At 36.1% G+C, this 25488-nt stretch overlaps 1 protein-coding gene across 6 annotated transcripts in view; it reads right to left on the reverse strand.

Moving 5' to 3' along the window:
- The window catches only part of KLC1 (kinesin light chain 1), a 44629-nt gene that overhangs the window by 6249 nt on the left and 12892 nt on the right, over positions 1–25488 (reverse strand). For 2 of the 6 annotated variants that reach the window (XM_027732878.2, XM_027732875.2), the window contains exons 2-13: positions 21095–21356; positions 17632–17862; positions 15568–15646; positions 13452–13677; positions 12834–12921; positions 12011–12112; positions 11193–11366; positions 10934–11033; positions 10037–10086; positions 9884–9951; positions 8386–8494; positions 5243–5404 (exon numbers count right to left, since the gene is read on the reverse strand). In XM_027732878.2, coding sequence (XP_027588679.1) covers positions 5243–5404; positions 8386–8494; positions 9884–9951; positions 10037–10086; positions 10934–11033; positions 11193–11366; positions 12011–12112; positions 12834–12921; positions 13452–13677; positions 15568–15646; positions 17632–17862; positions 21095–21355 — 1650 coding nt within the window. In that variant the 5' untranslated portion in view covers position 21356. Of the gene's footprint in view, positions 1–681; positions 1321–5242; positions 5405–8385; positions 8495–9883; positions 9952–10036; positions 10087–10933; positions 11034–11192; positions 11367–12010; positions 12113–12833; positions 12922–13451; positions 13678–15567; positions 15647–17631; positions 17863–21094; positions 21357–25488 lie in introns of those variants that run through there. The other 4 variants (XM_027732882.2, XM_027732881.2, XM_027732880.2 and 1 more) reach the window with 4 other exon arrangements.

Here is a 25488-nt window from a genome sequence, read left to right on the forward strand (position 1 = left end):
GCTCCAGAACCTTTCGTTGATGAATTACTGTATTTTAACTGCTATTAATATATACTTATACCATATACAATTACCTAAACACGTAACACCATACAGCTACGACTTTACCAAAACAAAAGGGTTCCTTCCAAAGCGTAACACAGATTTCTAAAGGTGAAGACATGCCCAAGCCATGATTCATAATAACTAATAAAACCCCACCACAGTAGTCCAACAATTCACCACCACCATGTCACCATTTCACATGAGCACACCGTGGTTAACAGAGTACAGAGCCCCGAGCAAAAGCATTCCATCAAAGAGAAAAACTGTTTCGTTCTTTCTAAACATCTACATTACTTGCAAATATGTTTAATTAATCCTAAAATCCCTAAACAAAATATATTTCTGATCAGAAACACTCATAGTCAAATTCTGGTGCTTTGTTTTAACTTTCCACCAAAGAAAACATAAAACACAATGAAATTAATTTTTCATATATTGCATTCATGTTTTACACTGCTGTGCTGACCTAGAGAAACTTCCAACTGACCACAATTCTATTTTTAAATGTTTTACTCTTAAAAAGATCCCAACAGTTTAGTAAGATTAGAAGTGACCACTTCCTACTTCATAGAAAACATAGGTGATTATGAAAGAAGAGTTGTGAAAGAAAAAAGCACTACTAAGCAAAGACAGACACCTGAGTTGGAGTGAGTTTATTAGAAGTTAGAAAGACAAATACACAAATCACTGAACACCAAGATTAGTAGAGAAAAGCATAATTGCCAAAATCTCACACAAAGACTAAACAGCAATGCTACTTTAGAATAATCATAAGTGAAGACATCCAGAGTTCCATATTGATGTTAACCATATAATAGGTCTCTAAATACATTTTAAAGCACTTGGAGAACATGCCTTACTTTTACGGGTTTGGTTTTTCTCCTGTAAAGATCACCATCATGCCATTTCAATAATACCTTGTGTGATACTTTTAACTACCTTTATTCCATAGTGAACAGCTACTTATAAAGGTCATTGTTACTTGTCTGGGTTTTGGTTTTTTTTTACTAATGTATTACACAGCAAATGGTTGTAATAACATTTTGTATGACTAGATACATATCTGGCAAAGCTACACATGTACAGAAATAGAAAACCAAAAAAGACACCAGCACTGAAGGAATGGCCAGTTTACAGGGAAGTGTAGCTCTGACAAGAATCTTAAGGGGTTTGCTAAAACACAGCAGTCAGTACTGAAGAGAGAAGTTAAAGCTTGAAGATGGTGCACGCCCGTCATGCAGGAGACAGTATAAGAATCACAAAAGGCATCTAGGCCTGTCAGAAACGGAGAGAGAAAAACTGAATGAAACTGTTGGGAAAAATTCAACAGTTTTCAATTTTGAACAGTTATGTTTACAGTATTTCTAGGTCACATTCAAAAGCTTTGGAGTCCAGGGTGAGTGTTTGGAGGGCCCTTAAGCACAAAGTGCAGGCTCTTGTAAATACCAGAACCTACATCTTTATACAGCTTCACCTACATCACTGGTATGGGACTGACAGATGAGCATGACAGATGCTGAGCATAAAAGTTAGCATTTGTATAAAATGCAAAACACCTTTAAGAAGGGACACCTTTAGTATTACATTTTGTCAACAAAAAAAAATAATTATTTTTTCCAGCTGACATTAACACAAAAATAAGAATAAAATAAATAAATAAACAAAAGAGAAGCAAGGAACAGAGCAAGGTGCATTCATTTCAGCTTTAACTTCTGTCGGGAATTTTCCCTGGAAAAAAAGTGCAAGAAGAAAGAAGTCTTCACCAAACCTCCAGACAAAATTCTGTTCATGCTTTAAGGAACTGAAATCCAACTGTCCCGGGTAAATTCAGTTTCACAAGTATTTTTTAGAACATATCTGTGTGTGTGTATATATATATATATACATAATCCAAGTGGAATTTTCTCTGCTTTCCCTTATGCAGTGAGGCAGCTGAAAGAATCCACCTTTAAAATAAATTGTGGTTCAATTTACACATTTTCCCTCTCGGTCTAAGTATAGAGACTATTATTGATAAGTTTAAGACACCTGTCTTGAGAGCCTTTACCTGTAACAACTGGAGTGAACAGTAATTAAAATTATCCTTGGAAATGGCAAAATGCCTTGCTACCAAGTGATCAGAAGATCAAAATCTGAGTATTTCTGTTTCAAACTACATCGCATATATTGTTCACACTTTTAAAAACAGACTTCAGCTTTACAGGATTGATTAAATTGAAATCTAAATTCCAACTAGAAGCACAAGATGAGTGAAAAGGCTAATTATTCCTACAGTCTGAAACCAGCAATACTATAGTAGTGGTAATCATCCAAAGAACAAAGGCAAGACAAATTTGGTAGGTACAGAGTATAACTGTAAAGTAAACCTAATCAGTACATTAGGAGTAAGCAGACGAGTTTTTGGGCACTTTGAATCTGAAATAAGAACATCAAACTCCCAAGTTAAACACTGACTGCATGATTAACAAAACACCTTTAAAACATAAGTTCAGGATAAAAAAAAAAAATTCCTAAATCTAAAGTAAACAAAGAAACCAAAAAAAAAACCAAAAACAAAACAGGAGATTTTTATGGCAAAGTTTAATTGACAATGTTTATTTCATTCAGAATGAGAATCACCTTATTACTTTTGCTTACATCTCCCCATTGTCACCGTCTCCTGTACTTTGTAGTTGTCAGCTACAATGTCCCTCTGACTGTCTGACACTTACAAAACAAGAGCAGCTCTCATTAACAGTGAAATTTACTGCTTTCATTTCACATCTGGAAGTGGGCTTATGTGCCCAAAAGTCCTTTTGAAGCATATGGGTTAGAGTAAGAAAAGATGCTTCCTCACACTAAGAACATTCTCTTAAATTAAGTACCACAAAGATTTTTATTTGTTCTGCAATGGGCTGCAAGATCAATTTACAAAAATGCCAATTACAGATAATCACTGTTCTTTTTTATATACGAATATAATAAAGGATTCAAATCTTGGCCTTTCTACCTTAAATTTTTAAGGCCAAGTATTTCTTTGGATGGATTTTATAAGTAACATGTTTATGCACTATAACAACCTCACGTAATGTGTCTGCTTTAACAGTTAATGGCTGATTTACCTCAATAGGTATTTCAGTTCTTTTGTAAGAATGCAAGACTTTACATCAAAGTATACAAATGCTTAATATGGATCACATTACACATGGAAGGCACTTAATTACATCTTCCAGCAAAATTTTTTCGTCGAAGTTTGTCACTTTACACACTCCAACAATTCTTTCTGACAGCCAAAGAGCAGGAGTCAGCTTGACCACTTCCAAAGAATTTAAATGGAAAAGGCAGGCCTCTCTTCAGGCTCTGCACGCAGAAGTCAAAGATTCTACTACACTTTATGAATCAGAATATTTTGTCTGGAGGGAACACACAAGGGTGAAAAAACTACACAATATGAAGTAGAGGGAAGAACACCACTGAGAAACACTCGCAGGGTAGAGGGAGAGAGAGTTGCCCACTTCATGTAAAACATGTAATACAAAACATCTTCTCTTAAGGGGGAGGGGGGAAAGAAATAACGAAGATGAGAATAAAGCACTGCCACTTCAGCACACTAAAAATGAGGTTTGTTTACCCTGAGAAGTCAAAATTTAATTTTTCAGATCAATAAATTTTATCACTGAGTTTGACCTAGAAATACTGTCTATTGCTTTTCCCCAGAAGGCCCTTTCCATCCAAAACCTGCATGCATGTTTAATTTATGTCAATAACAGAAAAAAGTTTAATCCATTTAGAACATTTAGTCATGCAAAGTACAGTGAAAATTAAGGGAGGAGTACAGTACACAGTTCTAATGCTGAATGGGCAAAATGAGAATTAAAGAGAGTTATCCAACCTGACTTTGGCTTTATTAATGATGCAGTATTATTCACAGTAGATGCTGATTGACTGTCTTGGCACTGAGAACACCAATGCCAAGAAAACAATAAAGAGACAAAAGCAAAGATGGAAAGAACATTCTCCTTTAAGACTAAAGCACTATGTGTTTTACCAAGGTTTCTTAGGAATGCTTTGTCTTATGTGGCCAACAAAAAGATGGGAAAAAAAAAGATTGCTATTTTAAGAGAAATGAAGCTTCAGAACACTCAATATTGCAAAGTAGGCTACTTCCCCTCCCATACAGCAAAAGCAACACCACTTTTATAAACTAACAGAGTAATTTCAGCAGAACTACAGCTGGGAGTTAGTTAACAGTACAATATATATCCCATTGCTGGCAATGGGATAAAGCATGGGAAAGCTGGTGACAGAAGCAAACAACTACATAAGCCAGACCAAAAACTGAAAGCTTGCACTGTCTTTCAAATTAAAGGAAAACAATGGTTAGAAAAATGCACATGAAATAATCACATTGTATATATGCTTTTACTTTATGACGATCAGTGTAACACAGTGACGCCAATATATGGGAAACAAACAGGAACAAGCCCTGACTCCAGTCAAATTTTAATATGGGGAAAGGGGTATTAATTTCAATTAAGAAACATGAAGACACCATCACATTGGTATGTGATGGCACTGCCTCTTAAAATGTACTGTACAGCAGCTTGAAAAGTTACATTCCTTCCTCCAGCAAGCTGGGTAAGGAGATTGGAATTACTTTAGTGTTAGACTAGTCACTTTATTTTAAAACAGCTAACACTCAAAACATCTCCATAGCAAATGGTCTTTGTGATTCCAACTGATGCAGTATTTTTAAAGAAACATTTAAATTACAGGCAAATATGGCATTGAAGGGAAAAAAGCAAAAGTAAGTTAATTGCCAGAATATTTCTACCAGTAAAAGAAACCACTGACAAGCAATTGTACACCAGACCACCACCAGGACATTCAATCAGCATTAAACAACTTGGCATTAAATACAACTGCTTGGGATTCTTGCAGAAATGTCACCACTCAGGACAACGACAGAAAGGATGTTTTAAAATTTTAAAATATTACGATTTTTTTAACATTATGAATAGGCAAAACATTAATTCTTCATTTCTTAATTGATTCTGCAAAATTACAAAATACAAAGTAGATCAACCATAAAAAAGAAAAAAATAACCCAAAAAACCCAACAAACTACTGAAAGCACAACAGGCTGGTGGGTGGACAACCACGTTTGTCAGGGTGGTGATTTCTCTAGGCTATGTTCTAAACTGTGTACTGTACTTACCCCGTTCCACTCTACGCTCATACTCACTTCCTCGCCTCCGTCAGGGCCACTCTCGTACTTTACCACATCCACGTTGAGGCTTTCCCGGCTCCGCCTTTTCTCTATGCTCTCAGGGTCATTCAGCACTTCAGCAACTCTCTGTTTGTGAACATTGTCAAGACCCTGAGAATTAGATAAAACGGGAAGAGGCTTTATCTTGTTACAAGCTGCATTAATCTACAGCTTACACACTGCAAAAACCAACACAGTGTGAAGGGGACAGACAGTTCTGGTAGTTTGAGAATTCAGTGACTTCACATTCTTTTCCTCCTTTCTTATCACTTGTCTAAGCCTCATGGTGTTTGTGTCACTTACCTGAAGCCATCTGGCCACCAGCTAAATATTTAAGCAATTTATAGGTCATGAATAGTCAATGCAATCCTTAGTTATCCACCTATCAAATGGAGCAGCCCTCACCCACCTTTGGAAAGACCGTTGCAGGTGTCTGAATATCTAATACCTAAGAAGCAGGTTGTGTTATTTAAAAATACTGACATATGACACTTAGCACTGTAGAACAATTTAATCCTTCAAAAAGAAATAAAATAGCAAATAAGCTTATAATAAACAGATTACATATGTGTCAATAAAATACATTTACTTTGTGGTAAAGAATGTCCATCAACTATCAAATAATCCTTTAAATATCTTAAAAGTGCTAAAGTACCTCCTATGAAAATTCTGCATTAAAAATAAAGGCAAAATCTTTAATACAGAAACTACAAAATAGCAAAGCTCAAACCATACTTATTTTCAGTTTTGTTTTGTTTTCTTTACAATAAACCTACTCCACATCATAAAGAGTATTTGCTAATAGGAAGAGATTCCAGATGAATGCCTTACACTTGAGAACATATTCTGCATCTTTTACAGTACAGCATTAGCAGCAAATGCAGCAGGGATCTGTGTGACAAATCCATAACATTGACCACAATACAGAAAGGGAAAAGGATGTCAAAATTCTTAAAAGTCCATGAATAACAATGAAAGTTGTTTTAGTGGCACGGAGAAATCAGGTCCTTGATTCCCATAGAGTTTACTCCTAACTGAGGAGCTGAACAGTTCATCCTAATGCAATTCTACATGAAATCAACACATACTGATGGTGTATTTTCACTTCCCCGTGGGTGCAGGGTGCAGAAAGTGGCTGCAGCTCTCAGACAGCAGAGAAGCAAAGGCTCACAATGGCTTTTGCACCAATCCTTCAGCAGCACAGACCACAAAGTGTGTAAAACAGAGTCTAGGTCTGTTCCAAAGCTATCATCTCTCACTTATCTCACATGTGAAAAAAATAAAATAACGAAAGGTCAGGAAACTGCATCTTCTCAGTTTGTTCAGTTCTGTCATGAAAGACAAAGGACAAAGAACACTACTGGTCTTCAAAAGTCTAGCACAGATATCCCACCCAGCAGCTACAGCAAACAAAATTTGCATGAAGGAGAACAGAGATGTGGAAAACTGATGCTTTTCCACACCTGGGAACAAAGGTACCTCTTTGCTTTTAGCCCAAAAGCAGAAATGTATTAACCCTGTTTGTCCTCCTTGAATGACCTAGAATAAAAACATAGTGTTTAAATGCTGCCAGTAACACAACACTCTTTCCTACATGTCTAAAACTAGTGCTGTGTTTACTGTCATATATTATGGATTAATGGTATAGGTGGTATATGATGCACAATGAAAATCTGAAGCTTGCTTAATAATAAAGTGTCATCAGCAAGTCACCAGCAGCCTCTAAGGAAAATGGAGATAAGGAAGAGTTTTTGCAGTGGTACTGACAAGCCAGAAGAGGGATGATTAAATAGGGACTCTAAAAAAGAGACTTTCTCCAATAGCAAGAGCCTTAATTCCCAAATAATCAATTCCATGCTTCCCAGTAAAAATTTGAACTTGAAAATCTGGTGGTCTGATTTTTGGGTTTTTTTCCCTAATATAAAGAAGGAAACAAACATAACAACATGCTAAGTTTGATTCCAGGCTTCTTAATTACTATTATATTATGCCAATTTATCCTGGTTTTATCTGTTCATGCTAAAAAGTTATCTTGTGTAATGGCAACTGTAAAACCAAGAACCAAAGCAAGTTATGTTAAGATGCAATGCACGCTCATTTCTTATTTTCAAATCATATTTGAATGAGACACTCTGAAAATGGACCTTCAGTAAAAGTATGTGAAAATCATCTTCAGTAAAAGAAAGTATCTGTATCAACTATTCTCCCCCACTCCTTGAATTTTCTTTGCTGAAGAACTTTTCTCCCAGATTTATACTTTCTTCTTACCAGTTTCATTCCAATTCTTTGGCAAACACTCACAGGTTTTCCTTTCTTTTTTATGGAAGAAAGAACTTAGGCCACCTTATATCAAAGGGAGCTGCTGCTGAATTCACTAAAAGAGCATGAGGTTTGCCAGGAACTTTTTTACTCTCTCCCTTTTCCAGACATCTATTTCTATATACATCAAACACTGCAGTATCATTCTTTAAAAAACAACTTCAAATCACTATAACCAATAAAAAACCAGTACATTATCAATAAAGATATGGTCCATCACCTAAGTCCATTCACTTCAATTTAGAAATTAAGTTTAGAATTCTACATGGACATATAAGGAAAAAAACCCCCACAACAAAACAAGACACTTCTGATAAAAATACAAGTCTTATTTGTTATTGTATACATACTGAAATTAAAATTGAACTTCCATGTTACTTATATTTTCTTACTTTGCTTTCCATTTTAACATTGACTGACAACACGTTTTTTGTCCAGTCTTACATACTTTCAAATCATCCAAAAAGGAAAGGAAAAAAAAAAAAGCCAATAAAACCTCAACAAAAACAAACTCTCTTGTACCTTCTAAGAGAAGGGAGAAAGGGTTACTTGAACAGTAGATTTGAGAGCTCAAAGACAGCACAGGACTTCCCCACATTAAAAGCAAGTCCCCGCTTATACTGTAATTTTATCACCACTTCAGTCAGAGGTCAACACCAGGCACGAGACACTGAATAGCTCCAAGTTTATATATTCTGTAGGTGTGACACTGAAGTTGAAAATCTGCATGACCACAATGCAGAAACATCATTCAGGTGAATTTTCATACTTGCCTGTTTACGAGATCTCATTGCTGCCTCTTCTAATGTTTCAGCAGCTTCAAATTTGCCCTGTCGTCTGTAAAGTGCCCCAAGGTTCTTTAAAGTAGTTGTTACTGTTGGACTATTTAAAGAAAAAAAAATAAGAAAAAGACTTATGTATATACACACACACACAAACTCTTCTCAGTTCACTAATAAAAACTTAAATTAAGAAAGTATTTATCGTATTTTTTGTAATAATTTATTGTCTCTCTTGACATACACTATACTGTACTTCATGTACATGGAATAACCTGCTGATCCCTTTCAAAGTGCATTAACAGCTCACACTGGGATTAGTCAACATCCCTGAAACTAGAGTGCTATGTCCTTGTGTTCCTCAGCTGCATCTCAAGGTGAAAATTTAGCTCTAGAGGAGCGTGTGCAACTGAATAATTGTGAAGCTTCCAGAAAATGTGCTTATTCATGCATACAGTGACTATTACTCTAGCATGTGTTAGTCACTGAAGTAATTAACAGTTTCTTTCACCAGCTTTTATTTAATACCTATTTGCAGTTTCTGTGCATTCAAACTGTGCTTGAATAACAAAAGAAAAAAAATTTGCCTGTTCCATTAACAGGTCTCACACTCCAACAAGACATTTTTGTTTCAATGGCACAAAATTAGCTCAGTCACAGTATTGTTGTGTGCAGTTTTGCTCCAGTAACAGGAGACAAAAGATTTTCTCATGCATTAGAATGAACTAGTACATGAAAAACAAACCAACAAAACACACTGCACCCAGAATTCAGGATGGATAAAAAAAGAGCAGATTTCAGTACAAAGGTTCTGATGCTTGTTAAATAGGAGAATTCAAACACTCAAGAAACTAAAAACCCTCACTGATAATCAGTACTAGTTGCAGGTTTTTTCACCATTGTACCACCTGCACATTAAAAAAATTGCAGTAATGGAACAAAATTAAAGCAAACAAAACATATTTCACCAAGTATAATCCAAGCTGAAGTCCTTATTTCTCTTACTGCACTTTAAAGTATGTGCTTTCATTAACACAACTATATTCTTCAAGCTTTAGAAACTCAAATAGCACTTAACTGCAGCAGTTTAACTTTGTTTTCTTGTGCCAGCTAAGTAACTAAAGGCTTAGTTATTTACACAGACTCATTTCTGGCTCTCTTCAGAGGCCCTGATGGGGCAGAGAAGGCACGTAGGCCTTCAGCAGTACAGAAAGAAGGAATGGTGACCTGTGCTGCCACATGAAGGACTGCCAAGAACACAACTGATGCAATTTTATGCCACTTACTAGATCTAACCAGCCTAGATTAAAAACAGCCTCAGGACTTGAAAACTGCTACTGTGTTCCTGAAACCCAGCCTTGAGCGCTGAATTTTTAAAACTATAGTTTTTATAGTCCTAAGCAAGTAGCTGGTTTGGTTTAATTTTTAAACATGCTTTAATCTGCAATATTGAGTATTGCTGTGTTGTTTGTCCTGTCAAGAAACTACCCACCTGTCAACTTTGCAAGCTTTGTACCAGCCACCATATTCTCCAAAAGATGTGCCATCTTTTTGCTTCCCCTAGAACAAAAGTATCATTAAAAAAAATAACTGATTTGCAACTTAAAACAAGCTCAAAAAAAAAGATTTACGACAATGGTCTTACTTTGCATTCTTCCCTCTCTTCTGCATGCATCCAGATAGGCTTATTTTCCTCTGGTGAAAGAGAAGAAAATATTTTATAGAACAACAAAACCACAAAGCATTCATTGTTTGATTTCTGAAATGAAGTTGTGAACCAAGGAATTATACTATTACCACCACAAAAAAAAACTTACTGTCCATACTACAAGCAGCAGATAAATAAAACATGCACCTCTTCTTTTACAGTTTTACAATTCTGTCTTCTTTTCTTATCTGAACTTAGAAACAGTTATTTTTGAGAAGCTTTGAAGTCAATATATACCACCACCAATTTGTCATATGCCTAGTTCTGTGCTAGAAAACATGCACTTATTTCTTTTATCATAACAACTGCTCTGACGTCTCCTAAGTGGTGTGTATGCTACTGTCATGCAATGCAATGAAAATTCTTTTCTGCAATTTATAGTTGATAAAATGCATGTGACTTCAATGTACAGTGTAATTCCCAATTTAAATGTATTTTCCTCACTCTTTAAATGTATAAAAGGAAGACTTGCCTTGACAATGTCATTATTTATATAATTAAAAATCCTGCATTGACATTTTCCTGTGACTGGAAAGTGACATGTATTTTTCTGTGTCCATAAAAATACCAAAATTGGGTTTGGTTGGGCATAAGATAAAAGGCAATTCATAAATCATAAGCTACCAAGTCTACCTCATGTAAGAAAAACTCTGCTTTTGAACAAAAAATTACTGCTGCAGCTAAAAGCTTTCTTGATGAATGTACTTCAACCCTTCTACGTCCACTTTTAAGTCCACCTAAAGCAGACAACACTTTTAATCAGGGTACTACTGACTTCCTGCAAATTTTATTTCAAAATAACTACACAAATGAAACAAGGACTCAGTTTCTTACCATCTACAGAGCCAAACTCCCGTTCATGGGCGCGAGTAAGAATCTCTTTGTATAAAGTTTCCGCTTGCTTAAACTTGCCCTGTTTTAGATAGCAGGATGCCTAAAAACAAAATACCCCCCCCCCCAAAGGTATCAGCACACTGCTTTACTTATCTTCATAAATAACAAATACAATAATAAATAATAAATACATGATGAATAAAAGTGCATTTCAATCCATCAGAACATTTTTCTCGTATTTAGTCTAGAAAAGGCCTACCAGATTGTTCTTTGTTTTCGCAACATTTGGGTCATCTGGTCCCAGCTTAGTTTGGTAGATTTCAAGTGCCCTCTGATAGTAGTATTCAACCTCCTCATATTTACCCTGGTTCTGGCATAGCAAAGCCAAATTATTTAATTGTTTGGCAACATCAGGGTGATCTTTCCCCAGGACCTGAAAATTAAATATAATGTATTAAAACATTCTCTAATCATCATATCAGGGCCTAGAAATAAATAATTTAGAAACACCCTGTTACTTTTATGGATCATCAGTTCAACAGGAGGATGACAAAAACAAAAGCTGCATTTGAAAAGTATGAAAATTACTGAACTCTATTACAAACTGAGAATGCTGTAGAACAACCCATAAGAGGAATAAAGTAAGTAGTAAAATTTACTTTAGGAGTAAAGGAGAGTATTATACAAAGTCTGAAGATACAGGCATTCAGTCTCATGGACTAAAATAAATATCCACATTGTCAGAGAACAATCAAAAAATTTAATGATGTTTCATTTTTTAATTCCAATGTTCTTGTCAAATCAAAGACTATCTAGCCATCAAATGGGAAAGAAAAATGTCAAGAAGGTTAATTACAAAATACAGAATTTAGTATATACTCAGAGTGCTTCAACAATTCTGTAGCACAACCAGAATTTCCCACTGTTTTGAACTTCAGAAACTGCTAACTACTAGGGCATTGCTAACTCTGGGGTTTATTTGGCAGATCTACCCAACCAAACACTAAAAAGAAGAGTTGAACTTTGCCCTTTCCCTCAAAAAAATCCATTCAAAGGTGCTGCATTTGGCACTCATACCTTTTCTCTGATTTCCAGAGCTCGCTTACACAGTGGTTCAGCTTCTTTGTACTTTCCCCGTTTACCATAAAGTACTGCAAGATTGTTTAGAGTTGCTGCCACCTGCCAACAGTAGAGAAATGTTAATTTCACTGAAATTTGCTGATACAAATACCTGAAAAATGAACACATCTGCAAGGCATTTATGTTTTCAAATCTTCCATGCACATGAAATTTGCAAATAAAGAAATAATTATAATTAAAACACATACATACACAACAGAGGAAAGAAAAACCCAAAATCATGACATAAATTTGTTTCATTTTTGGAAATATCACTTAGTGCACACATCTTCCTGACACATTCTTCTTTTACAAAGAAACCTCTCACATCAATACTGTACTCAGAGCTGCCCTGCTTCCCACAGGCTACAAGAAGTGAGGCATCACATGAATCATACAAAAAGCTTCATTTATGTTTCATTTACAAGCAGCAGTAAAACAAATCAGAAGCGCCCCTTCAATCTGACTATAACAGAGTGATTTCAGTAAGCAAATTAAAATCTTTCTTCACAAATTGATTTCCCATAGAAAATCCATGCAATCCAAAATCAAGTATATGCAAGCCATTCACAGTGAAAACAGCACTGAATATAATGCTCAAAAGGCAGGATAAATATTTAAGAGAAAACAAAGGATGTCACATCGTGGTCTCCTACCTGTACTGTTTAAAGACAAGCCAGGTCTTAAAAAAAACTTTCCTGTTAAGTTTGATATTAGAATTAGTTGAAAAAAAGTTCAGTGACAAACACAACTAAAATTATGATATTGTGTGTATACAAACCGCTGGATGATCTTTGCCCAAAGTCTTTTCACGGATAGCCAAGGCATCATTCAGGAGATTTGCTGCATCTTTGTATTTGTTCTGGTCTCTGAATTTTTAAAGAGACACAATCAATACTGGTGATTCAGAACAGAAAGTCATGAAAACTAAAGTGACTTCCCTACTGGCCTAAAGATGCTACAACAAAAGAGGAGTAACTAAGAATATATTCAGAAATCAGGAAGTAAAAACCTGAAGCCTGTAACCATAAAGTAGTTTGCTGCTTGGGGACTGTACTGAGCATGTACTATTTCTACACTGCTGTCCAATTTCTAGCTCTAGATTATCTCTAAGTCATCAAGACATGTCCCCTCATACACAAAAAGTAGCAAACCCAGCTTCATTCCCAAAGCCAAGGCACAGGCAAAAATACAGCAAGCTGTTTGACTTTTAAGTATAGGGAGACATGCAAATATTTCAGGACCCTCTTGAGGGTTTTAATAATTAAAAAAAAAAAAAAAGGAAAATAAATTTAATGGAAAATAGAATAGTCAAAAAATGCTAGTCTGAACATCAAAAGGCTGTAGCCAAATACTAAGTATTTACTAAACTGGTATTTATCTGTGTCAGTATACAAACCTGTACACCAAAGCAAGTATGTTCAACATAGTGGCAACATCAGGATGGTCATGACCCGAAGTCTTCTCCAGATCTTCAAGAGCTTGTTTACAGAGAGGCACAGCAACCTCATATCTCCCTTGGGAAGCGTACTGAATAACAAGATTATGAAGGGTCCGTAATCTTGCTGGAATTTCATAGCCACCTTGTTGGGCAGCAGCTGCTGCACTGCTATGCTGCTGTTGAACTGAAAGAAATCAGCAAGGTTTCAAGTTGATTAAAAGATGACTGTAACTAAAATATCTTACTGCTCAATGACACAGTGAGACTCACTGAATTTTACTTCTTCAATACACAGCATTAATATCAGAGCATACTTCACAGCAGTCATGCTGTCTTGAGCAGTGACAGTGCAAATATGACCATTTTATTCTTCATATTCTTTCCAGTATCATCATAATATTATTTTACAATTCTAAAGGACCAAATGTAATAAACTAATGGAGAAAGTTGGAAACTCAGCTCATCAAACCATTAACAGTTCTCAAGATTGTATAATTTTGCACTTGCAAATATCAGTGTTTCCCCATGGAAAGGAACACTAACATAGAAAAGATGAACACCTGCAGAAAAGCTCAATGATTTGTCCTTTTTCCTTGATTCTCCTCCAAAGATACAATTTTTTTTTTGTTTCCCTTTGTTTGCCATGCCAAGGAGCACTTAAGGTTGGCACATAAAGGACTGAAACACCTTGGATGCCAGAAATAACAACTGCCAGAGAAAAAGGCAATGAGTCATCAAAGCCAACCTTTAGGTTTTACTTACTAATATCAGGCTGAGCCACTTATTTGCCAGGGGGTCTTAACCTTTGGTTGCTGCAACCCTCACTCTCCCACTCCCTGAAAAATCTACTCCTCCTTTTCTCTTCACCTGAGAGATTCCTGAGGAGATTTAGAAAATTTCTTCTAACTCATTTTCATTAAATTCTAAGAACGCACAGGATAAGGATTCCAGCCAAGAGTCGGACTTTCTCCTCTCCTTTCTATTACACAAGAAACACTCTTATGGCAAGTGGGAGTCTTTTTATGTCACTGGAATCACACAATTCCAAGCCTATGCCCACAGTCGCTGCCTGCCAAAGCACCAAAGCATTTCCAGCATTTTTCTGGGAGGTCAGAGAGTTAACATGTCATCTTTGTCTTTTGTAAAGCAAAACAAGGGACATGACTACATGAGTATATGGACAGCTTTGCTATTCACCTTTTCTACTACAAAATTCTAGGGAAGGAGGTCATGATCAACACTAACCTATTGTAAACTCTCCAAGCCTTCCTTTCGTTGCTGGCTATGGGCAGCATTACCATGCTATCAAAAATGCAGTGTGCCTTGTGTGCATGCCCATAAAGGAAATTTGAAACTCTGTGGATTGCAAAGGTGGGTCACTTCAGACATTTTTCCTGAAGTCATTTGTCTACTAAGAACCATTCTTCTCCTAGCATACTGCACAGGCACTACAATATCAATACCTTATATAATACCAGCTTTACACCCACACAAAAAGCACATTTTACTAAGCAAGGCTTATCTGCTAATACCTTTTTTCAATCCCACTACCAAACCTCTACCTCAAACTCCACTGCATATTCCTCAGCCCTTCTGACCTGAAGACAAACAATACTTCCAGAATGAGTAGTAAAACTAAGGCAGACAATCTGAGCAAAGGACAAAAGACTATATGAAAAAGACTTCATACAGAAACCTGCCATAAAAATCTTAGATCATTAAAAAGGTCATTAACAGAATTCAGGGAATTTGGCCACAATTCACCTCAGTCACTTGGAACTAACCTTTTCCATTCTGAGGCCCACAGGAAAGATTGTGGGAGGAATCTTGAAACTAAGTCGCTCTAAAGATCTTTACAACAGTTGCTAAACTCTCTTTAAAAAACTGGGCTCCAGTTCTGTACACATCAATGTATATAACGTGTATCAATGACTGGTTTCCTTATTCCAGGAGAGGCATTCACCACTCTAGCTGTGTCCCAGAGGATCCCAAGCATGGATTCATTTTTGTAAAGAGCATCTTCATACTCTGCATTGCAGAAATACACCAACATTGTAATCTGAGGTGCACTTACTTCCTTGTCCTTGGTCATCCTCATCATTGGGAAACAAGTCATCCAAAGGCTCTTTGGTGGAATCCGTATCTTTATCCTCCTATAGAACAACCACAAACTCAAGAAATTAAATTTAAGGCATAAAAGGACAATCCATTTAATCAGCAATGTTAAAGGAAAATCCCATATTCAGAACTTCAGAACTGACAAGAATAACATTTCTCACAGTTTTATAAAGGTCTTACAGGGTGTGTATTTACACACCCTGTCCCAAAACAATACAGGACACCTTCAGAAGAGCCAGGAATAGAAATCAGGTCTCCTAAATTTCAGTCTCAATTTTGGCACACGAGAACACATTTGCTATTCTCAAAGAGGCATTAGATCTAATGAAAGTACCCAGTGAAGAGTAAACACTGCTGAATACAGAATTGACCATGGTACCTTTTTTAGTCATAGAGAGCAGTTACAGATGAGCAAGGCAGAGGATTAAGGAGACCTCAATATCTGAGTACTCAGCTTCCATACAAATAACTGATTTTGCATTTGTGATCTCTAAGTTCAAAAACTTAAAAAACCCACTTGGAAGGAAGTTCATTTCCAATAGTCTCCATCTGGAATCATATTAATTTCTGCACAATCCATCAGTATATATTGACTTTAAACATCCAAATGTATTTTACATCATTCCAAATGGACAACAGAGAAACAGATCACCCCTCAATTCCATTTCTTAAATGTGGACTCTACATAATATAAATAGTTGAAGTTCTCAGAAATGTTAAGCTCAGTAAGGAGAAGACCCAGGAGCAGAACACAGTCCTATTTTTCTGACTCTCCATCCAACACCTTTTTCCACAAGGGAGGAAAAGCCAACTGCTGCTGCTGGCATCCAAATTCAAGGGTAGTAAGGCAGGTGCACTGCAAAAATAGCAAATTGATGGGACTACATCTCAGACGGGAAGTTCATAATTTTAAGTGTGCAGATTCAACCTCATCCTGAGTCTACAGAACTGACTATTTCAAAGGCTAACAGCAGACACTGTCCATATGGTTAGTGATGATAAAGATGCTTTGCTTACTCTGACTCTATTTGCCAATTAAACTTCAAATAATAGTGCTATTTAGGCCATCTGCAGATTACAGCTTGACAGTTAGCACATCAAAATCCCAATATTCCCTCCTCCTGTCACTTTTCTGAACAGGCTTCTCAGGCAGTATTCAGCTACAAACCACAAAACTGAACTGCAAAGTTCCGCCTGCAACCAACCAAAACAACTCTCACTACACATGTTAGAAAGGATTAGTCAAGCAGCCAGTTAAGTATGACTGAACCGCATATATCTTTAACCATTATGTTGCTGAAATAATTAGTTATGAAAAACTATTCCTTCCAAAACACAGCTGAGAAGGTCTGAACACAAAAAATGAAATTTTTCTCTACAGTGCCATCTAACTGAAGGAAATAAAACAAAAATATTTTTAAAAGGGCAAATAAATCAGATTTTTTTTTTAAGTAATAAGTTATTTCTGTAAATTAAAGTTGCATCCAATTTCTCTCTGAATCTACAGATATGTAACACAATGGGCTTGAAAATGTGTAGAGGATCACAATGTCTGACAGGAGGACCTGAAAGGACTACTCTAGTGTAAATTCTCAACAAAAGCTAAAAACTGATTTCACTGGATGAAAATTAAGTATTTTTCCTGCAGTCAAAATAAGCCTAAGTTACTTAGGATCTCTCATAGCTTACATTCCTGACTTATTTTACCTGCTGAATTTATAGAAGTGAGATTTTGGGTTGGTTCTGTTCTTCATACTTTTTAAGCTTACATGATAGTAAATGAGTATTATGGATTTTGATCCTCATGTATTTTATGATCTACAGACAGTAAAATACATACTCTTTAAAAATTTAAAAGAATGAACTCAGAATCATTCTGCAACCTATGTGACACTGGTACAAGGTAAGAATTTTAATGACAAGTTTATGTTGAAGGCAAAATGTATTTGTTATTTCTTGCTAAATAGGCAGATTACAACACATGTAAATGTAAGGTGCTTTTTACTATACAGCTACTTACTGATGGTGAAATGTCATCATCATATTTTTTTAATTGATTCATGAATTCTAGATGTTTCTTTTCTTCCTCCAGCTGAGCCACAGACTGCTCACTTTTCTGTAGTTTCTGCTGTGTATTGGCTAGTTCATCCCGTAGCCACTGATTTTCCTGGCACAGCCGGCGAACCTGAGCACGCAGTTTCTGCTTCTCTGATTCCACTGCATTTAAGTGATTTGACAAGGCCATCATTACCTAAAAAGCAGAAGGTGTCACATGACTTACTTCCCCTAGAATCCAGTCCTATATTTAACATAAAAGCCTCTTATTATTTAAACCTGTCAGCTGTGAAATCTTGGTAAACATTCACATTTCTCTTCTTTACAGATCTGTTCTCACTGTTCCTTGAAATTCTTTTACCAGTTAAAATCACAGAATAGTTTGGGTTGGGAAGAACTTTAACGATCATCTAATTCCAATCCCCCACCATGGGCAGGGACACCTTCCACTAGACCAGGCTGAGCAAACCTGGCCTTCAACACTTCCAAGAATGCAGTACCCACTTCTCTAGGTAAGCTGTTCCAGTGTCTCACCATCCTCACAAGGAAGAATTTCTTCCTTACATCCAATCTAAACCTACTCTCTCTCAGTTTGAAGCCATTAATGCATGTCCCATCACTACATGCCCTTGTAAAATTCCCTCTCCATCTCTCTTCTAGCCCGTTTAGGTACAGGAAGTGGCTGTGAGGTCTCCTCAGAGCCTTCTCTTCTCCAGGCTGAACTATCCCAGCTCTCTCAGCCTGCCTTCACGGGAGAGGTGCTCCAGCCCTCTGAGTATCTTCATGGCCTCCTCTGGACTTGCACCAACAGGTCTATGTCCTTCCTATGTTGGGGTCCCAACCTAGAGGAACTTCTTATTAATTACTGTTTTCCATGATGCTATCAGAAGCTTAAATTGCTTTAGAATTCCCTGAAAATTAAATATAATCTTAAAATATATGAAAAATTTGAACTAGATTGATGAACTGGAATTAATGAACTATTTGTTCTACTAACATGAAATGGAGCACTTTTAACTTGAAGGATCACAAAAATAACCTAAGAACTAACACGAAGTCCTAATTTAGCAGCTTTTCCAGACAGAGGAGGATTCGTTTGCTTCCAGTTCATAAGGATGAACACCTCAGCATAACGATGATACTTCAAAGGGACAGTTACACTACTGAGCTCTAAATGTGCCATTGATCACGCAATATATATAAGCACTTTATATTACTTATAAGCTTGAGAGTGCAGACATTCAAACCCAGTCATATTACGGACAAAAATAGAACAGCCCTAAAAGCAGTCTGCTTGGATTGGGGGTTTTTTTTGCTAAGCAAAGTTAAATGAAAAAGGAGCTTATTAAATGAAAGCCAAACACTAGCAGCATAAGATATTCTCCTTCACTGTTTATGCAATCTCCTACTGACATGCAGAACAGCTCCCAGGAAGCACAATTTGTAAGAGTGGACCACTGGTGAGAATACAAATCTTTTAGATCAGTTTGATGTCCCCAAGTTACTAGTATTTCATCTCCTCAATTTCATTCTTTTTTAAATTAAGTATTTAATGTGAAACAGATGGTGTCCTTAGCTGAAATTTCAGGTGTCAAAAAATTCATGAAGCCTTTACAAACAACTTTTTCCTATAAAGGTAAGAAAAACTCCAGGTATAATTTCCAAATTGGTCCAAATCTCCAGACTTCAGCACCCACCTATTTACATATTTACATATCCAGCATTTTAAATTACATGGTCTATTCAAACAGTGGCATTTGTAACATCAGAAAGAACATTTAGGAAAGTTGTGGTAATAAGGTCAACATATTCAAACATCAAACAAGCTACAATGGCAAACTAAAATCTCTTGTAATCTTACTTTAGAATTAACTGAAAGGAAAGGCTGATCACTTCTTCAGCAATGTTAGTTTCATTTTCATGGAAATAACACTTATGTCACCAGACCTACATGCATATCACAAAAAACATCTATAACGTATTTCCATTTCTCAATTTAAATAAACAACAACAAAAAATTACTACATTGTTACAACCAAGCTGCAGGAAGAGTAGCCTTATTGAGTCTGAGAGCAGTAGTTTGAAGTGTAATTGGTTTCCTAACAAAGGCAGCAATGAAGGCTTCTTGGCTCCTCACCATCACAGTTCACAAAGCACCAGGTGAAGCAAACAAGGCAGGAATATCTGCAACTGAGGCTGCTGAATGTGACAGAGCCAAGAATCAGAACCAGCTTTTCAGAGTCCCAATACCATGTCAAAGTTAGGACAGAGAAGTTTTTAATTCACTCACGGATCTTCTACAAACAACCATTAAAGGTAACTCGACTATTGCAATTTTATTCCATGTATCTTCTAGTATTTCCTCCCAATACGAGGGATCGCAGCTTATATAACATAACAAGGCCTGACAGTCTGTACCATAATGTCCAGGGCTTCTAAGTTCCCATGTCTGGTAACCCATATTTCATTCTCTCAGTCTCAATTCACCACGATCCAATGCACACAGCTTCCAGATCACCAAGCAATAATAGCTCAATTCAGATGAGAAGTCTGAGCACAGTTATAGACCAATATGAAGCCTATATTCTATATTAATATAGCCTATTAGTATTCTCTATTAATATAGAACCAACTCACTGGTATTTTCAACTCATTTGTGAGCACTCTGCCATTTTACACTGGTGACTGTCACATCACACTGTTTCAGGTTTTTGATCTAGTACAAAATACCCTAAAGTTGTACTGTAAACATAGTCCTGACAGCCCAACTAAGCATGCATCTTTTCACTCATCTTCTGCACAAGATACCTTCCTTAACTAGGAGAGTTCCCCGAAATTAGCTCAGAGTCCTTTCTCTAATGCACCATGGAAAGCTGTTCAGATTCTGCACTCAATTCTTAACTTTTGAAATGTTTTAGATTCAATTCTGGTTTAGTAAAATTTTAATAAGCATTAGAGATTCTTAAGCTCTAGGAGCAGCATGAGTTACTATAAGGAATCTCAGAATCAAGGGAATATAAACACAGAATTTAAGGTTGTGTCAGAGCTCAAAGGCTGGAGCAAATTCATTTATGTGTGTGGGAGTACGTGTGAGACCTTCCTATGCAATAATTTAGAGTTAACATGCCACTGCTCAGTTCTTGAGCTGCTCGAACATTACCTGCCTAATGCTGTGGAAAAGTCCAAACAGAAAATATAAATGTCTCACTGACATAAAGAGGAGCTCAGTTAATAGCTCCAGTGCTTTAACACTGAATGCACAATTAGTTCAGTAACACGGCAAGACAAACAGTAAGTACCTCTATTAATTACAGCAGTCTTCCTTAACATACAAGAAAAATGTAAATGCCCCAGCACTTTACTAATACCCAGTAAGGCAAATGCAAATCCTCAAAGTCTGAAAAGCTCTATTTTTACTGCAATTTTACCTGTGCTTCACTAAGGCCAAGCTCCAGCATTTCCAGTGACTTTCGAATCATGTTTGATTTTTCTTCAACCAGATTAGTTTCATCATCTTTCTTCAAACATTTCAGTGTTTCAAGTAAGCTCTGTAAAATTGAATTGTGTTCATTCTTCAGTGCCTCTAGTCCATTGATCACTTGCTTAGTTTTGGCAATGATTTCATCTTGAGTAAGCTTCTCCAACTTCTCTTCCTTTAAATACACCATTGTGGACATGTTTTCATACATTCTGAAATGGAAGAGTACGATAGTTAATACAAAAGTAAAAATAAAACAAGTAATTCTCTCTTAATGAATGAAGTTTTCTTTTAAGAAGTCATTTAAACATACAAATTTGAAATGTATATTCGAAATGCAATTATATTTGTGCACAACTTTTACAATGTTTTAAGTTCTGGGTTTGAACACTGTTTCAAGTTTTCCAGTTTCTACTTCCAGACTTAATATTAACACTCATTCATGAATCAGACAACACCAGATAATAAAATACAGACTACAGCATGGCAGAAAAATTTCTAAGGAGCACTGAAGAACAGGGCTGCATCTCCAGGATTCTAGTTTGTGCAAAAACTGGTACGAAAGTAGCTGGTGTATAAAACAGACACTATAATAAATATAGCTAATTGCAGGTGCTGCTGATCTAGAACTCTAAAAATAACCACAAAATAGAGCTTGAAGAATTTGAAGAAATACCATCCAGCCTTCTAAAAGGCTTGATCAATCAATTATGAGAAAAAAGTCATCCTTTTCCAGTAAAAAGAAAACACCATCCTTTCCCAAGGCTACAAAAACTGTTATGACTACATATTTTCCCCCTAAGACTATTTTACATTCATTATTGTAACTCTACAGCTACACACAGACATTCAATTGCCTACAGGTCTAGATGCAGGTGTTTTGATCAAGATGCAACAGCTGCCTCATGCTGGAAAAAGCAGTTTGTGTAACACAACCCTTGCAAGAAGCATTTCACTGGTGCTATTTTGTCAGTATCTTGTGTCCTACATTAAGGATAGCAAATTTCTGAATGTTTGTCAACATCTCTACAAAATGCAAATGAAGATCCAAAAAAGTTTAGAAACTCGGGAAACTTATCCCACGTGCTGTTACTGAAGTGATAAACAGGTTTACGCAAATAATTTGACCTTTTTTAAATGTCATCAGAAAAATGTTCTATAATGAAAATAACGAGAACTGAGAAATTACTCCTTTACACTTAATATATTTATATCTCTGAGTGAACCAGGAAATATAAATTACAATGAAATAGGAAAGATTTTTCAAGAGCAATAAATTATCACATCTATGTAAAGACACTTGGAGAAGCACTGATAAACTAACATTTAATGTTAATTAAACTGCATTAAAACAGAAACAAGTGTAGTTTTAGAAGAAAAAAAATTACATCCACTTAAATATTGAATTAAAACTGCTATAAGGAACATGCAATATGCACATCATGACAACAGCCAGAAGATGTGCTCTTATGCACTTGTATTACATTAAAAATAAAAGACTGTTCCTTCTGTTTATATGTACTCAAATTACCCTCTCTGCTATGATCTCCTGCAATGAAATACCCAAAAGGAACAGATTCATTTGTTACAAAAAAAAAAAAAAAAGCTGTACATGACACTGGTTTATTTTGTAATAATCAACTGTCTCAAAACACAGTTACTTTGGGGAAGCAGTGAATTTAGTTTTACCCCAGTTCAATACAAGAACTTCATATTCACATATAAATTAATATGGAGCATATAAATCTGTATAAAACAGCTAATCTAGCATGACATAAGAAATTAACTCATGAAAACCTGATGAGGAGAAGGATTTTTACACATTTCTCATTTATAACCTGAGAACTATTACCCAGAACGCTTAAAAGCACAGTTTTAAAGCACATACTCTCTGAAGTTGTGAAGAATAATTAACTGCAATTTAATGGGAGCCAAATTTGTAAATAAATGCTTCTAACACCCACAATCATATAAGAAATTGTTATCCATTACATTAACTTCAGCATACAGCTCAACCTTAATTACTCTTGGTAATTTCACACCTGAATGCAAAGAACCAAACCTTTGATTATAAGGAAATAAAACCAGCAGAGAACATTTAATGAAGTGACCATCTGTGTGTCCCATGTGAACAGCTCCTTCTGCATGCCTGAGTATTATGCCATTCTACAGCAAAGATGAAAAGCAGGTGTATCCATGTATGGCTGTAATGCACGTATAGATGCCATTTTTAAAAAAAATTACATATTTTAAACACCACAGTAGAAATAAAATGAATTCTAAGGGGTGAATACTGATAAATTAGCACCCACTCCCTGTTACACAAAACCCAGAAACTCACACCAAGAAGTACATTAGGCCTTGCAATGGCCATGTCTTCATAAAAAAAGAATGAAGTAGCCTGGAAAGCAAGCACCTGTGTGACACACGAAATCCAGCCTAAACACACATCTGTGTGCACAGTTACAGCTAAGCTGTGAAACCAGGACACTGATTTGTTACCAAAAGGAAAAAAAGGTTGTCAGATCAGGTCCACAGCCCTGGCTAAATACACTGAAGTAGCAATTAAGGATGGCTAAGCCAGCACAGCAGCTTTTGAAGAGAGGAAAAGCAGGTTTAAACCCAATGGGGCAAAAACATACTTAAAAGCATCCCAGCAGCAGACCTGCTTTACTAATACGTGCTGTCTAAATCCGGTGCGCCAGATTTTTTTAGCCACCTCATTCCAAACCAAATGCAGCTAAAAGCTTCCACTGCCTCAGCAAACCATGCTGCAGCTGGAGTCAAGCCAAAAGCTGCATCAAGACACAGACTGACCTGATGGTCCATGCAGCCTGGAGAACAATTCTCAAGTGTTCTGTGGTTAGAACTGTTACAATCCCGATCTCTCCTGCTCACACGAATACAACTTTTGGCATAGGTTTTGTAGGGTGTCTGTTTAAATGACCTCTGCATAAAACACTACAGAAAATTTGGACAATGCTGTTCTGCATTTCATAGATTGTGTTTGGGAGAATAATTTAGAAAACAGGAGCATAACAAACGTGTAATTTGTCATGCTATCAGATCTGATTCTTTGTAGGAGTAAAATGAATAAATATCCTTTAAGAGTAGCGTGAAGGTGTGATGCTATTTCCATTATTTTTTTAATATATTTTACAAAAGATAATTACCTATTCATCAAGCAACATATGTTAATACATAATCATACTATTAGATTTGCATACCCCGAGGCAGCAAACCCCATACAGGAAGCCAACAAATTTAAGTTTGTATGTAGGATGCATACAGAGGAAAAGAGACAAAACGTACCCTGCCTTCCTATTGTCACTTTTCAAAAAATGTTAACTCTTTCTTCATATACTTTTTCCCTAGAGAAGAAAAAGGGCACAGGCAAAGGCTTCTTAAGCTCCTGTCAGTTTTATCCTGACACTGAAAATTTTACCTGTTATAAAACAGGAATTATAGATTAAAATACTATTTTTTAACTCAGTGTACAATTGAAAAACAAAACAAAGAATTAAGATGCAGAAAAGTTTATTTGGAAAACATAATTTTGGACGAGAAAAAAAAATGGAATGTAGCCAGAGTTACAAACTCACCTGGTGGCTTAAGAAATTTACATCTCTTATTAAGTATGTGCCTACATAAATCTTGAGTATTACGTTCCTTGTTTGTTTTTGACAATATAGACTTTACTGAAGTACAAAAGTAACTTAGTGCTTTCCAACACTTTTTTAAAAAAAATCAAGCCACCTTCTTAAACCACATAAAAATTAAATAACTTTGACAGATCAACATAAAAAGCCCTGCAATGACACCTACTAAAGAGGTTTCCACAAAATTTTGCAACATAAACTCAAATCAAAGAAATGGATTGAGAATAGGAGAATATGAACCAAAGAAAGCATAAAGGAAGCAGAGCCAAGCCTCCTGTCTTTCAGTCGTGTAACCACTGGGATAATCCCATCATATACAAACGACTTAAGTGGCTGTTATCTTTAATCAGTTTAAGTATATTGTTATTCATAAAACTTTCAAAACAACTGTACTAGTAATGCTTACATCACAATTTGTGCCTAAATTCTCCTACAGACATACACACATCACAACTAGCTACTTAAGCTCTTCAACTCATATTTAAGGATCTCTTAAACATAAATAGCTTTTCCTACTCAGCTACTTTTAAGGAAGTGTCATTTTCCTGCAGATCACCTCAAAATATTCTTGGGCCAAAACACAAACATATGAATCCCTCTTTGCGTAGGAAAACCTATCAAGGAAGAATTTTATTCTAAAAAACCTACAAGATTTTTTTTCCTTGACTAAAGATTAGCACAGATC

The sequence above is a fragment of the Pipra filicauda genome, unplaced genomic scaffold (genome assembly GCF_003945595.2).
Source record: "Pipra filicauda isolate LSUMZ 115617 unplaced genomic scaffold, ASM394559v2 scaffold16_size7369187_pilon, whole genome shotgun sequence".
Taxonomy (NCBI): Eukaryota; Metazoa; Chordata; class Aves; order Passeriformes; family Pipridae; genus Pipra; species Pipra filicauda.